Below are 14,384 nucleotides of genomic sequence, written 5' to 3' on the forward strand. Positions count from 1 at the left end.
TGTCAGGATGCTGTTTATTGACTATAGCTCAGCACATAACACCATCATTCCCACTGTCCTGATCGAAAGGCTACAGAACCTAGGCCTCTGTACCTCCCTCTACAATTGGATCTTCAACTTCCTAACTGGAATAACATTTCCACCTTGCTGATGATCAACACTGGAACACCACAGGGATGTGTGCTTAGCCTATTGCTTGGACCTCCCTACACCCATGAAAATGTGTCTAGGCACAGATCAAATGCCATTTATAAATTTGCTGACGATACAACCATTGTTGGCAAAATTTAAGATGATGACAAAAGGGTGTACAGGAGAAAGATATACCAGTTAGTTGAGTGGTGTCACAGCAACAATCTTGTACTCGACTTCAGCAAGACCAAAGAGCTGATAGTGGATTTCAGGAAAGGTAAAATGAGGGAACACAAACCAATCCTTATAAAGGGACCAGAAGTGGAGAGACTGAACAGTTTCAAGTTCCTGGGTGTCAAAATCTCAGAGGACCTAACCTGGATGCAACATATTAATACAGCTATAAAGAAGGCAAGACAGTGGCTATCTTTCAATAGAAGTTTGAGGAGATTTGATTTGTCAACTAAAACACTTGAAAACTTATACAAATATACTGTGGAGAGCATTCTGATGGGCTGTATCACTATCTAGTATGGGAGTGGGCTACTGCACAGTGTTGCAGAAACTTGTAGAATTAGTCCGCTCCATCATGGGTACTAGCCTCTTAGTACCCAAGAAATCTTTGAGGAGTGGTGCCTTGGAAAAGTGGTGTCCATCATTAAGGATCCCCACCACCCAGGGCATGCCTTCTTCACACTATTACTCTTGAGAAGAAGGTACAAAAGCCTGAGGGCACATGTTCACTGATTCAGGAACAACTTCTTCTCTCATGAATACAATCTCACTACTTTCTTTTTCTTGGTTTTTTTGCACTACTTAATTAAACTCAACAATTTAATCAACATAGATATACTTCATGTAACGTGTTTTTTTCTCAATATTTATTTATCATGTATTTCATTGTACTGAGCTGTAAAATTAACAAATTTCATGACCTGTACTAGTGATATTAAATCACTTTCTAACTTCTTTCCATTCAACAGGATCCCAAGTCCCACACTTCTTTCTACTTGTCGGAGTGCCTATTTTCACGCATTCTTCAAGTTGAGCGGAGTTCCATCCTTTGCGTTCCTTTTAAATTTAGCAGTTTCATTGAAAAATTTATTAAAATACTATGTATTATCTTTAAAGAAATCATGTATTGAAAGTATATTGATGTATTAATAAAACAACATCCACTAGTCCAGAAGATCTGCTGTCTGGCTACATCAAAGTCCCAATCATGCCAGCTTATTGGTAGTTTACTGTAAAAGTATTTTGCAACCCAGTGGGACAAGTTACCTAAATCCAATCTCAAAAATGTTTTATTGATCTAAGATTCATGTAAATTACAACTCCATCTTGGACAACTCAGTTTTCACCCAGTGATAATTCTAATTAGTACTCATTGATTTGTGTATCTTCAAAAAAACAGTGATTTTTTTTGTGTGTGGGTATGGTCTGGAGGAGCCAGAGTCGATAGTTATGGAGGGAGTTGTTAACTACTGACATTCATTTCAAGTGGAATCTTTCTTTCTGAATGGCAATATTTCTTCATTAGTAAAATGAAATAAGAACTGTGGTTTAATTGTTCCAGTAACTGAATGTTCTTTCACAACTTCAATTATGCAATAACCATGTGATTTTCTGCTTCCCTTTAGCTGATGCAGTCAATAATGCTGCTGGCTTTGGGTTCAATGGCCTTGATAAAAATGGCAATTTGCGATGGGACTTAATCTCAAACTTAAACATCTGGAATATTGAGGTGAGATTCTTGTGCATAAATTAGATTATGAAAATTATCTAAAATTTGACATAACTAATGCCCAGTTTTTTTTTTGAAATGTTACTCAATTTAGCAACAGCAGATTGTGCTAGCGATCAATGTGGATTGAAGTTGCAAATTACAAAATTGATCCTTACACTTCCACATGTCCTTAATCTTTTCCTCATGACCATCTACCATTGTTACTCAACCTAAACTGAGGCTCAAAATTCCATGTAACCATGGTGGAAAGATCTCAGTAAAGGAGTGCATTACACCAGTTTATGTTTTTGCCATGTAGAGAGATAGTCTAACATCAGTAAACTTCACTTAGCAGCATGCTAAGAAATCTTCCAAAATGTGCTTACACATGGATTGGTTTCTCCAGCATTTGCTTGCCAGCATGCTCGTTCCATGGATGTTCCAGTGGTGAAACCACTGGCAGCAATGGCTCACCTCTAAGGGAACCTCAGAAGGCAATAACATGCCCAGTTGCAAAGAGGCTATGGTCAGTGAATCTTGAGAGAAGAAACATTCTGCCTGAGCTGCTCTGTTAGACAATATCCTATATCTGTACGCTTTTTGATTTCAAGTTGTCAACACTGAGGTATACGGCAATCTGCAGGAAGACCTTCAATTCCAATCTTCTGCCCAGACTCTCTGCCCATTCTAGTCGAAGTCACATTATGTCTCAAATTCCTCTCTGCTGAATTTGCCAAACTATTGCATCTCACTAAACAGGACGGTTCTATAAGTGTAGCGACAGACTCTCAGAGGTAGGCCAACTCTTTCTCATGCCACTAACTCTGCCTGGTTTCTTTCATTCAAACAATTGGTCTGATCAACAGACATCCTCATACCACTGTGCCTGAGTCCAAGGAAGAATCCCATCACTATCAGCAAATATTTAACAAGCCTACAGTGTTTAACTGGTACTGACACCTTACCTGCTGTGAGCTCACAAAGAGTTAAAGTGTCACTTGGAATTGTTCAGACTTCCGTTGAAAATGTTATAATTTATTTATAATTTATAATGTAAAAATTTAATATAGTACCACAACAGATTGTGGGAAAGCAAAGACAGAAAATACTAGAAATACTCACTAGGTCAGATTTGTGGAGAGTGAGTTAATGTTTTGGCCTAATGATACTGTATTTCCAGCTGGTACAAGCAGCTGTGTCTCCTTCACTCTGTCCACAGTGTTGGGTAAATTAATTTGCTGGCATTGCCCAGCGCGAGATGGATACCAAGGAACAAGAAATGCCTTCTGTTTTGTGGCTGCTCACACCAGTACATTATCTGATCACAATACCTCAGGAATCACACATGTACTTAAATTACTTGTTGAGATACGAAAAGGATTCACTCAACCCATCAGGTCCATGCCAATTCCCAGCAACAATTTCATCAGATCAATAATCTTTTACCCGTATGTAGCTGATTTGTTGTCTTGAGGATCATGCTTAAGGGCTAATGCCCTGGAATGCTATGTTGTAAAATACTTGGAAATGGGTGAAGTTGAATGAGGTCTTCTTGAAAATCTTGCAATTCCTGATTTAATGATTGCTTCTGACCATTAATTAACCCCTTGCTGTTTCACTCTGGATTTTAATAACTGCAATATTTTGCATGGGTAAACACAGCAATATTTTATCGCAGCCTTATGAGTGCAGTCTCATTGGTAGGCACACACTATTGTTGCGTTTGAAGTTTAACTAGATTAAAAATATTTAGAGTTGTTTTGCATTTAGTTGAAATTACGTCCCACTGTCTTGAAATGATACATCTGATCATGGTTATTTGTATTTGTTTCTGTCATGGTTTAAATTTGATAAACATTGCACTTGTGGAGTATTCACGTTGGTTCTATTAAATATTGTTTAAACACTGAAAAGATATAAGATGAAGTAATCTAGAATTTCAGCAGTGACTCATATCAATCCTTGAAATATTGTTGCATAAATGATGTTTCTCTTCAACATTTATTTCTAAAATTGACTTGGTTGCTTTTACTTGCACAAATATCAATGAATCATATGTTTCTTCATTTATTACAAAAATGTTGTCATTTGATAACATTTCAATCTTTTTTTCAAAATAAACATTATCCGCATACATCTTAATGTGTAGTTGGATGACAATCAATGGGAATTGATTTATTTCGTAGTGAATAGGATATTAACTTAGTCTCTGACATTTATTTATATACTAGACAACGGGGTGACCTGTTGGGGCACCCTTTGAGAGAAAGGTAGTACAGTCTGATGTGACCAGAATGAACATTAAATTTTCCTGAATGCTATTGCTATCGCTTTGCTTTGGAAATTGAAGAAGAAAAGCTCAGTTTATTAAAGAAGAAAGACGCATAGCAAGGAAAATATAGCCCCTCCTCTTTTAACGAAGGACACTTTTAATGACAACATTTCTGGTTGATCTGCCACCCTTGTGCCTTTCGTTGTCATTCTGGAGACATGCAGTTCTTTCATCCGCCTTCTCTTTATGTTTCTGCTGTTTGTTGTCTGTCTCTGATCCTGGAGACATGCATTTCTCTGCTCCTTCATCTCTTCCTCTCTCCTCCTCCTGTGCCTGTTTTTGTCATTCTGGAGGCATGCAGCCCTTTCATCCTTTGTCTCTTCATCTTGTCTACCATTTGTTCTTTCTCTCTGATCCTGGAGTCGTGCAGCCCTGGCCTCATCTGATTCTTGTTCTCTCCCTCTCCTTGCCGCTTCCGGATGACGTTTGGCGTCATCACTTGACCATAATGTCCCTCTTCTCTTTCCACGCGGCATAATTAGGCTGACCATATTTTTTTTACCCTAATGCTTGATAGAAGATACGAAGCAGTAACACCAAAGCCTCCAGGATGCTGATTTCTCTTGATGATGTGGTTGGCGCTCTCCTGAATGGACGTTATATAGTCACCGCTGTCCTTTGACTGCAGCAAAGGGTTTGATGGATGTTTCAAAGTATGTCATTACAATACGATTGAATTATCTCTTATTGATGAGTCACAGTTTGATCTGTCCCAATCCTGTACATGCTGATGGTGATTAGCAGAATGAGACTGCTCGAAATAGAGCTGCCCTGCCCTTGTGCTCTGGTTGGTGTAGCTGCTGTGAGCATCATGAGGCGCTGCTGAGGCTGGCCGTGCACATGCGTCGTGGTTTCCATGAAAGGTGGAATCAGGTTGGTGTGGAAAACAGGGCCTGTTGATTGACGAGAGAGCAATTTAGTACGAATATATAACCCTGAACTTTGCCTGCATTCTTTGCCAGTTAGTGCGTTTTAAGTAAAAAAAAGTGCCGTTGTACTGCACAGTTTGGGCTAATTGGAGGTCATAGACAGAGAATGAGAGTTTTAGTAGTATATAGATTTGGAAAATAATATACAGCATCCTCACTTCCTTAAAGCAAATATGTTTTTAAATATACATATTCCATATGGCTGTTGTCTGAAGCAAAAGTAGCCAGAATTTCTCCTTCCCACCCTCCCACCGCCTCCTTTATAGGGTCCCTGCCCCCTTCCTCTTCAGTCCTGACGAAGGGTTTCGGCCCAAAACGTTGACTGTTCATTTCCACAGATGCTGCCTGACCTCCTGAGTTCCTCCAGCGTGTTGTGCATGTTGCTTTGACCCCAGCATCTGTAGAGTATTTTGTGTTTACGAGTAGCCAGGGCTTTGAGATTTTACAATCTAGAAAGTTTTCCATGTAGCACAACAATCAAATATAGCAAAATTGCCAATTTGCTGCAACCTGACAATGTCTGTGCTTTTCTGTGTATTTGACACGCTCATGAGCAGAGGAGATTAAGAATATGCAGTGTTTTCTTGGATGCCTTCTTTGCCCATTCCTGTTTCCCAAGACAATTTTTCACTCAATGTCAGCAAGACCAAGGAGCTGATTATTGACTTCAGAAGGAGGAAAGTGAGGTTCGTGAGTCAGTTCTCATCAAGGGACTAGAGGTGGAGAGAGTCAGCAACTTAAATTCCTTAGTGTTATCATTTCAGAGGATCTGTCCTGGGCCCAGCACTTAAGTTGAATTGCAAAGAAAGCATGGCAGCACCTCTACTTCCTTAGAAGTTTGCAAAGATTCGGCATGACATCTAAAACTTTGACAAACTTCTATAGATGTGTGGTGGAGAATTTATTGACTGGCTGCAACATAACATGGTATGGAAATACCTATGCCCTTGAACAGAAAAGCCTACAAAAAGTAGTGGATATGGCCTAGTCTATCATGGGTAAAATCCTACCCTTCATTGAGCATATATACAATTAGCATTTTCACAGGAAAGCAGCATCCATCATCAAGGACCCCAACTACCCAGGTAATTCTCTCTTCTCACTGCTGCCACCAGGAAGGAGGTACAGGAGCCTCAGGACCTACACTGTACCAGGTTCAGGAACAGTTATTATCCCTCAACTATCAGTCTCTTGAACCAGAATGAATAACTTCTCTCACCCCATCACTGAATTATTCCCACAATCTATGGACTCGCTTTCAAGGACTCTTCATCTCATGTTGTTGATATTTATTGCTTGTTTTTTTTCTCTTTCACATTTTCACAATTAGTTGTCTTTTGCATATTGGTTGTTTGTCCAGTTGAGTGCAGTCTTTAATTGATTCTGTAGTGTTCTTTGGTTTTACTGTGTATGCCTCCAAGAAAATGAAACTCAGGGTTGTATATGGTGACATATGTATATGTACATGGATATTAAATTTTATTTTGAACTTTGAACTTGACTGGAATCTGACTGAGGTGGTCTGAATCTTTTGGAGTCTGGCAGTTGATAAGTCCTCTCAATCAAACGCTTATTCCAGCAAATGTCTTTCACTTGCCTTCCAGACCTACACACCCATCTGTTTATATTGATTTCATTGCTAAAACCATGTATGTGGGCAATGTGCATACAAGAAATGCTGCATGGTGATCCAGAATGTTACAGAGCAAGTTGCCTTGTGCAGAAATGAGTTTGCCTGGGTGATTCACAGAAGCCTTGTAGTATTTAGTAGAGTGGCTGTCGTGATCCACTGTATACTTGATAACATCACTGAGAGTTCAACCCATGCCACAAAATATGTAGTATACAGCTGTGGAGTAATCAAGAGAGGAGACAGCATGCAGCTACTTAACAGCTAGGCTGTTTTTCAGCACTCGCTGTTACTGAGACACAATAAACACAATCACCTTTCACATCAACACTCCCATGTCGTGACTACCCACCATCAGCATCCTCTTGGCCACATTCCAAAAATGAAAGTCAACATAAATATTCCAAACATCATGTCCCTTTCTCAGTCCCAGTATTCTGATGCAATGCAGACTTCCAGGTTGATTAATGCTTAGTGGAACATTTCTAGCCTTTGATGAGTTGCATTGTAACTTTCCAAAGGAATGCTAGCAATGCACTAGGTCTCTCTATTCATGGCAGCAAGCAGGTTGAGCTGATTGATGGGTATTGCAAAGTGTCTGTAGTTGGACCTGTAAGACTTCTCTACTGACAGGCTGCTGATTTGAGGTCTTTTGCAGCATGACTTAGAAATCTGTTGGAGGTCAATTTGAGGGTCTACCATGATATCCATCAAATTCCGTTAATCACTGGTTTCCAAAGTCATAATGAAGCACCCCAAGCTTAATTGCAACAAACTTGCCAAGGCAGCAAACATTTCATCATACATATATATCCATTAACCATTATTGTTGGGCAACAAAGTACATCAGACCTCAAGCCCCCAAAGAAGCTAGCAAGTCCACCTGCTAGCTGGATTTCTTGCCACCTGCTGGTCAATTTTTTGGATGATTTATTGTGTGCCATCCCATCATCTTACTAATGTACACAGTGTCATTGTGTATGGCTCAATTGTTAAATGATGGGATGATATGAATTTATTATCACTGTCTTCTTCCTCTTCTACCACAAATTGCCTGGGTTGCTATTCTTGAATATCTAAAAAGGTAAAAGCAAAATTGTGGGTTTTTTTGTGGAATAGGGCAAAATAAAATGAGCTTAAATTCAATTGTGTGGAACTGGCGAATTAGAAGAGTTTGTAAGGGAGAAGTGGCTGTAAAAAGGGCAACAACACACAAAATGCTGGTGGAACACAGCAGACCAGGCAGCATCTACAGGGAGAAGCGCTGTCGACGTTTCGGGCCGAGACCTTTCATCAGGACTAACCGAAAGGAAGGATAGCAAGAGAGCAGTTAGGTATGTTTTCTCTGGTTCCAGCCTCAACAGCAACAGTGTGAATGCTCCATTGGCACTATGCTGTTGTTAGTGCTTTACCCTACCCATTATCTGCTACTGTCTTTGATTGTATAATATCCTTCCACAAGAAGGAGGAAGCTGTTAGTATGGTATCTGTGATGTAGTATCAGTAATGTATCATTTAGCTTTGAACAGCTACTAGTATTTATTTATGTGTGCATGCTGTGACTTGTGGTTGTCAGATTTAAAGCAATTGCTAAGTGTGGATGTGGGCTACACTCCTGCCTATGAATGATTTGTGGGTCACTGAGTTTCAGAATACTTGTACCTCCTTTTGAAGAAGTGTGAACTGTTTTTAAGTGGCTAGCTTCAAGTGTTTGAAAGCTCCATCTGTGGTGATATGCTGTTTGGATCTGAACCAATGAGCATGAATAAATTAGGGATTGTGATTTTTTTTTAACCATTCCACTTTTGGAGGCCCTCTAGTTTAAAACCATTCCACAAATGCCCACCATAGAATGTTAAAACACGCACGATTGTGCTTGCTGTTTTTCCTTTGAAGACCATAGATTTGTATTTAATGCCATGCATTTCCCCTGTCTAGTCCTGAAGAAGGGCCTTGGCCCAAAATGTCAGCTATCTATTAATTTCTGTAGATGCAACCAGACCTGCTGAGTTCCCCTAGCATTTTGTGTGTGTGTTGTTCTGGGTTTCCAGCATCTGCAGACTTTCTTGTGTTTATGCATTTATCCTGCTCAGCAAAACAAAAGTCATCAGTACTGGCAGAGTAATGGAAGTGAACTATCACGGGTAAGTAGAAGTTCTAGAGTTTAGAGTGTAAGATTATTTTTGTGCTCACTGGGAAACATGGGAAATGTATATTTTTTGGAAGTTCTTTGGCTAATTGTACTTACCTCTAACTGTCATGTAAGTCAAGTATTACAATTCTGATGTATTTGAAGCAATAAAATTGCAGGATTTTTTGCTATTTTATTACTTGAAATGTAAGTAGGGAATCCATGTTCTAGTATTTCATTAGTCAGTCTTGCTGAAAGGCAGAAAACAGTGTTGTGGTTTCTTGTATACAGAGTATTTCCAGTAATTACAAGATCTTTCCAAAAGATGTCGTCTCTTGAAATCAACAAAGTACTCCCTGTATTTGTTCTTTGTACACAGTTACTAGATAAATATCAGAGAAGAGGAAATGTTAAAAACATTCTCCTTCCAAAGCAGTTGTGTTTAAGTTGCACATGTGGATTGAATAAATGGAAACAGCATTGTGGTTTAAGGTTTTCACAACATTATAAAAGATGGTAGAAGATGCCCTTTATCAAACAATGTTGGACAATCTTTTCCCTGTTAGTAATCTTATTTACTGAGAGCTTTTTACATTTTCCTTTTACCAGACTGCTACAAGTTTTAAAATGTGCCTGGACAATTGGAACATTCAAACTGGAGCTTGGCTAAAGAGGTAAGCAAAGTACAGTAGCTCAGCAATGCAAGCCAACTCAAGATAGTCCAATTGGCTTCAAGTTCAATTCAAGTAATACAGGTCCTGTGGTGATATATATATATATTGCACTTCATATAACAAATGTGATCCAGATCCAATAAGTTGTGGAAAATCATTACCTTATTATCTACATAAGATCATTTAAATTTGGAAATAAAGTTCCAATGTTAATGAAATATTGACTTCTTGTCACAATTCTGGTTTCAATGTTTATATCTAAAAGACTACCACAGAGTAGTTGTGCTCTTAGGCTGCTAGTGGGAAAAATAGTTGATTGTGGTACTCATTCAAGGTAATTTTTCCTTAGGGTCTTCATTGAGGACCTGATTTTTCTTATAGTAGAAAGGCAATGTGATAGCATAACATTGACAAGAAAACCTGTTTATCAGAAGGAACAAGGGGAAACATTATCTGAATGGCACAATTCAATCATGAGTGCAGGATTTTTTGGAGATTATATACACTGAAAGTTGCAAAGCAGGTCGGTTAAGTGATGAAGAGAGTAGATGGATTCGTAGGTTGCAACAATATAGATTATCTTTGATTTGGCCACAACTGGAGCACAGATGAATCCTTTGCTACAGGGGAGGGTGTGGTGGGGTTTGGTGGCAGGTGTTGCATGCCTGGAAAGTGGTCCATGTCAGGATTTTCCATAACACCATATTATCTGTGCTGGTGTCAAGAAAAGTGAGTGAAAGATTTGCTTTGTTTTCACATAAATTTCATACCTCATATTTTGGATTGTGATTTATTAATTCTGTAGGAGCAGATTTCCATTGCCCAAACAGCTAAAACTTGAGAGTTGCCAGTAATATGTGCAGTTTTGGGTATCATAGTCTAGTGAATGTCTTGCAGAGGGTGTAGAAGAAATTTGCTGTAACAATTTGAGATAAGGGAACTTCGCCACATGTACAGACTAGAGAGGCTGGGGTTGTGTTTGAAGCTGTCTTTTAAATCAATCCTTCAATTGCTTTCTTTGATGTCCCTGGTTCCAGTGGTCCTCTGCAAAAACTCCATAAAGGTGCTGGTGTGGTGAGCAGGATCTGCCCATATGGATTACATATCCTGTCCAATGCAACTGTGCCCTCAGGATTATGGTCTCAATGCTAAATAGACTAGCCTTGTCCAGCACTTCCTAGTTTGTCACCTTATATTGCTATTTAATGCCCATGAGTGACTGTGAGGGTCTCATGTTGAAACACTTGAGCTGTCTGATGTGTTTCCTGGTCTCAGAGCCATACAAAATGCTAGTCAGTTTGATTGCTTTGTATTTTTGATCTTAGCTGACATTGACATTTCTGTAGCTTGTCACTTGTGACTGACCGGACTTGCTGATTCAAGCTACATGTCAAGAGAGCCAGCAGAAGAACTTGAAAAGGTACTTGAAATGATCGACTATCTTCAGGCCAGTACCCTTGATACTTTTCCTGAAAGGATGAGCCACAGAGCCTGGAGCAGTTGGGTACAAGACCTCAATCTTGTGGAGACTGAGCTTAATATCAAAGAATCGTGAGACTTCAGCAAGCTTGTCCACAATGACTTGAAGGTCAACCACTGTATATGCTGTAAGCATGTAGCCATGAGCAAACAGTGCCTCTATGATTCATCTCTCAAGATCCTTCATCCGTGCCTTCAGTCTCTGGAGGTCGAAGAGCACAATATCTAGTCTGTATCTGAAGTTACACTCCTCTTTGAAGGACACAGTAAGCATGGTTCAGGATACATGAGAAAAACAGGTTGAACAAGACTGGAGCAAGTACACAGCCCTGTTTCACGCTATTGGAAATGTCAAATGTTGTTGAAGTGTCACCGCTAGACAAGATTAGACCCAGCATGCCATCGTGAAAGAGGCAAACAATCTGGATGAGTCTTCTAGGACAGCCAGGCTTTGCGATGATGACCCAGGGTATGGCCCTTTTAATATATCGAAGGATTTTGTTAGGAAAAGGAAGATTTCATAGAGATCCACATTTTGCTCAGTGTTTCTTTCTCGAACCTTTTGAACCAAGAAGGCTTTGTCAACAGTACTGTGTGCTTATCTGAAGCCACATTCAGTCTTGGCAGCACATCCTCTGAAACAGAGCTAAAGAGGCAGTTGAGAATGATCTGTGTAAGAATCTTCCCAGCAATGGATATGAGGAAAATACCTCAATCATTGACAAAGTCTGACTTGTTGTCTTCATTTTTGAAAAGGGAGAGAACAGTACCATCTTGAAAGTCTTATTACAGAATGCCTTCCAGCTAAATGCTGGTTGGGATGTGATGGAGTGTATTCAGAGTCTCAGGACTAGCTGCTTCAAAAGGTTCAGCAGAAAGACCGTCCATGGCTGGTCTGATTAATTGCTTTCTTGACCTCGCCCAGACTTGGGAGGGTGGGGAGAATCAGTCAGGCTCATCCAGCGTTGGCTTCTGTAGGTTCATGTCCAGCTGTACCTTTTGTCTCGATTGCTTTAAAGGTTTTACTGCCAGCCATGGTCTACTCTCCAGATCTTTAGAGTGGGCAATGTTTGGGACTTTTTTTGTAGTCTCTCTCTTGCTAGGGTAAGCAGTGCTTTCCCTGTAAAGGGCTCCACAGTCAACTGGGCATCTGGGTGGACTAGTTTCAAGGAGGGTGACTAGTGGTCCACCAGCCACCTACATTCAACTTTGGAGCTGCAACACCCATGGTAACCTCTACCTATTACTTCACAAACTCGAGGAAATCTGCAGATGCTGGAAGTTCAAGCTTCACCCTTCCCCTATCTCCACAATCCATGAACTTGGCAGAAAGAAAAGAGATGTAAATGTAAAGTAGAAATGCAGAGTTGCAGAAAAACTGTGGATGAAAGAAATTAACGTGGAGAAGCTGTTGTACTGGAGTGACCTCACCTTCTGGGCCTCCAGAAACATTCTGAACCATTATGACTGGTTACTTCTATGGGTACAGTGGTTGGCCATGTTATTTTCCGTGTTCATGAACACAAGATTCTACAGATGCTGGAAACCCAAGAGCAACATGCTTAAAGTGCTGGAAGAGCTCAGTGGTCAGGCAGCATCTGTGAAAATCAATGAGGTTGAGATCCTTAAAAGCTCCTGGAAAGCAAGGGGGAAGATGCCAGAATAAGAAGGTGGGGTGAGAGGAAGGAGGACAAGCTTAGGAGGTGATATGTGAAGCAAGATTGGTGGGGGAGGGGGAATGAAGTAAGAAGCTGAATGTGATAGGTGGAAGAGGCAAAGTGCTGGAGAAAAAGGAATCTGAGAGGAGAGTGAACAATGGAAGAAAGGAAGGAGGAGGGGTACAATGAAGATGTGATAGGCAGGTGAGAAGAAAAGGTCAGAGTGGGGAATTGAATAAGAGGGAAGGGTGAGAGGAGAAAAATGACCAGAAGATGAAGAAATTGATGTTCATGCTGTTAGGTTGGAGGCTACCCAGATGAAATCTGAGGCGTTGCTCCTGCACCCTGACAGTGGCCTCATCAATGCAGAAGAGACTGACATATCAGATTGGGAGTGGGTCCAATGTAGAGAAGGCAGCACTGGATGCCTTGGGATTGGCCACTGTCAAATGCAATCATGCACTATTCGGTCCCTGAATGGAGGTGAAAGAGGAGGTGAATGGGCAGGTGTAGCACTTCTGCCATTTACAGGGATGAGTGGCGGGAGAGACAAATGGACAAGGGAATCAAGAAGGGAGTGAACCCTGTGGAAAGTGAGGGGGGTTGTGTGTTTGATGGTAGGGTCCGGTTGAAGAAAGCAGATGTTGTGAAGAATGATGCGTTGGTAGTGGAGACTCATGCTGTGGTTGATGAGAACAAGAGGAACTATCCATGTTAAGGCAGCAGGAACATAGGATGTCTGTAAAATGGAGGAGATCTGGGTGAGGGTAGCATTAATGGTGGAGGAAGGGGAACCCCATTCTTTGAAGGAGGAGGACATCTTTAATGTCCCAGATCGGAAAACCTCATCCTTGAAAAGTGCAGGGAAGACGAAGGAACTGAGAAAAGTGAATGGCATTTTACAGGAGACGGTGGGAAGAGGTAAAGTCAAGATAGCCGTAGGAATTGGTAGGTTTATAAAAGATATTGGTAGACGGTTTGTCTTCAGAGATGGTGACTGAGAGATCAAGAAAGAGGAGAAAGATATCCAGAATGGACCAAGTAAATTTAAGGATCGGGTGGTAGAAAGGGGCAAAGTTGATGAAATTGATGAGTTCATCGTGGGTGCAAGAAGCAGCGCCGATGCAGTTGTCGGTGTAGTGGAGGAAGTATTGGGGAGCATTACCAGGGAAGACTTGGAACGTGGATTGTTCCATGTAATGAAAAAGAAGGCAGGCATAGCTAGTGCCCATGAGGGTGCTCATGGCTACACCTTGAGTTTGGGGAAAGTGGGAGAAACTGAAAGAGAAATTGTTGAGGATGAGGGCCAGTTCCACCAAATGGAGGAGGGTGGTGGTGGAGGGCAACTGGTTGGGTTTGTTGTTCTCTGTGCTCAGACATGGCCTTGTGCACTTCATTGTTCACAATGCACCACTGGATGACCTTCCTGATGATTTAATCATCCTGTTGATTTCCTCCACCCAGTCAACTTTGCTTGTTAGGTTGAACAAATCCCTATCTCACCAAGGGTTTGATACCCATTGGCTACCCTCACCTGGCTTAGCCAGCCCAGTCAATCCTTTTACCTGGGGTATGGTCACTGTCAGATGCAATCAGCTTCTTGGAGCCATAGTGAGAGATGTGGGGGCCAGTGGGGGACAAGCAGCCCTGATAGGGGCATTACAACCCCCTTCCACCACCTCCACCCAGTGTA

The 14,384-nt window shown here is 40.9% G+C and overlaps 1 protein-coding gene across 6 annotated transcripts in view; it reads left to right on the forward strand.

The window, feature by feature from the left end:
* Positions 1-14,384, forward strand: part of mboat1 (membrane bound O-acyltransferase domain containing 1) — a 132,922-nt gene that overhangs the window by 94,614 nt on the left and 23,924 nt on the right. For all 6 annotated transcript variants that reach the window (XM_059945461.1, XM_059945464.1, XM_059945462.1 and 3 more), the window contains 2 exons: positions 1,773-1,876; positions 9,490-9,554. In XM_059945461.1, the coding sequence (XP_059801444.1) occupies positions 1,773-1,876; positions 9,490-9,554 (169 nt within the window). The remainder of the gene's footprint in view (positions 1-1,772; positions 1,877-9,489; positions 9,555-14,384) is intronic.

This window comes from Hypanus sabinus, chromosome 20 (assembly GCF_030144855.1).
Source record: "Hypanus sabinus isolate sHypSab1 chromosome 20, sHypSab1.hap1, whole genome shotgun sequence".
In the NCBI taxonomy this organism is placed as follows: Eukaryota; Metazoa; Chordata; class Chondrichthyes; order Myliobatiformes; family Dasyatidae; genus Hypanus; species Hypanus sabinus.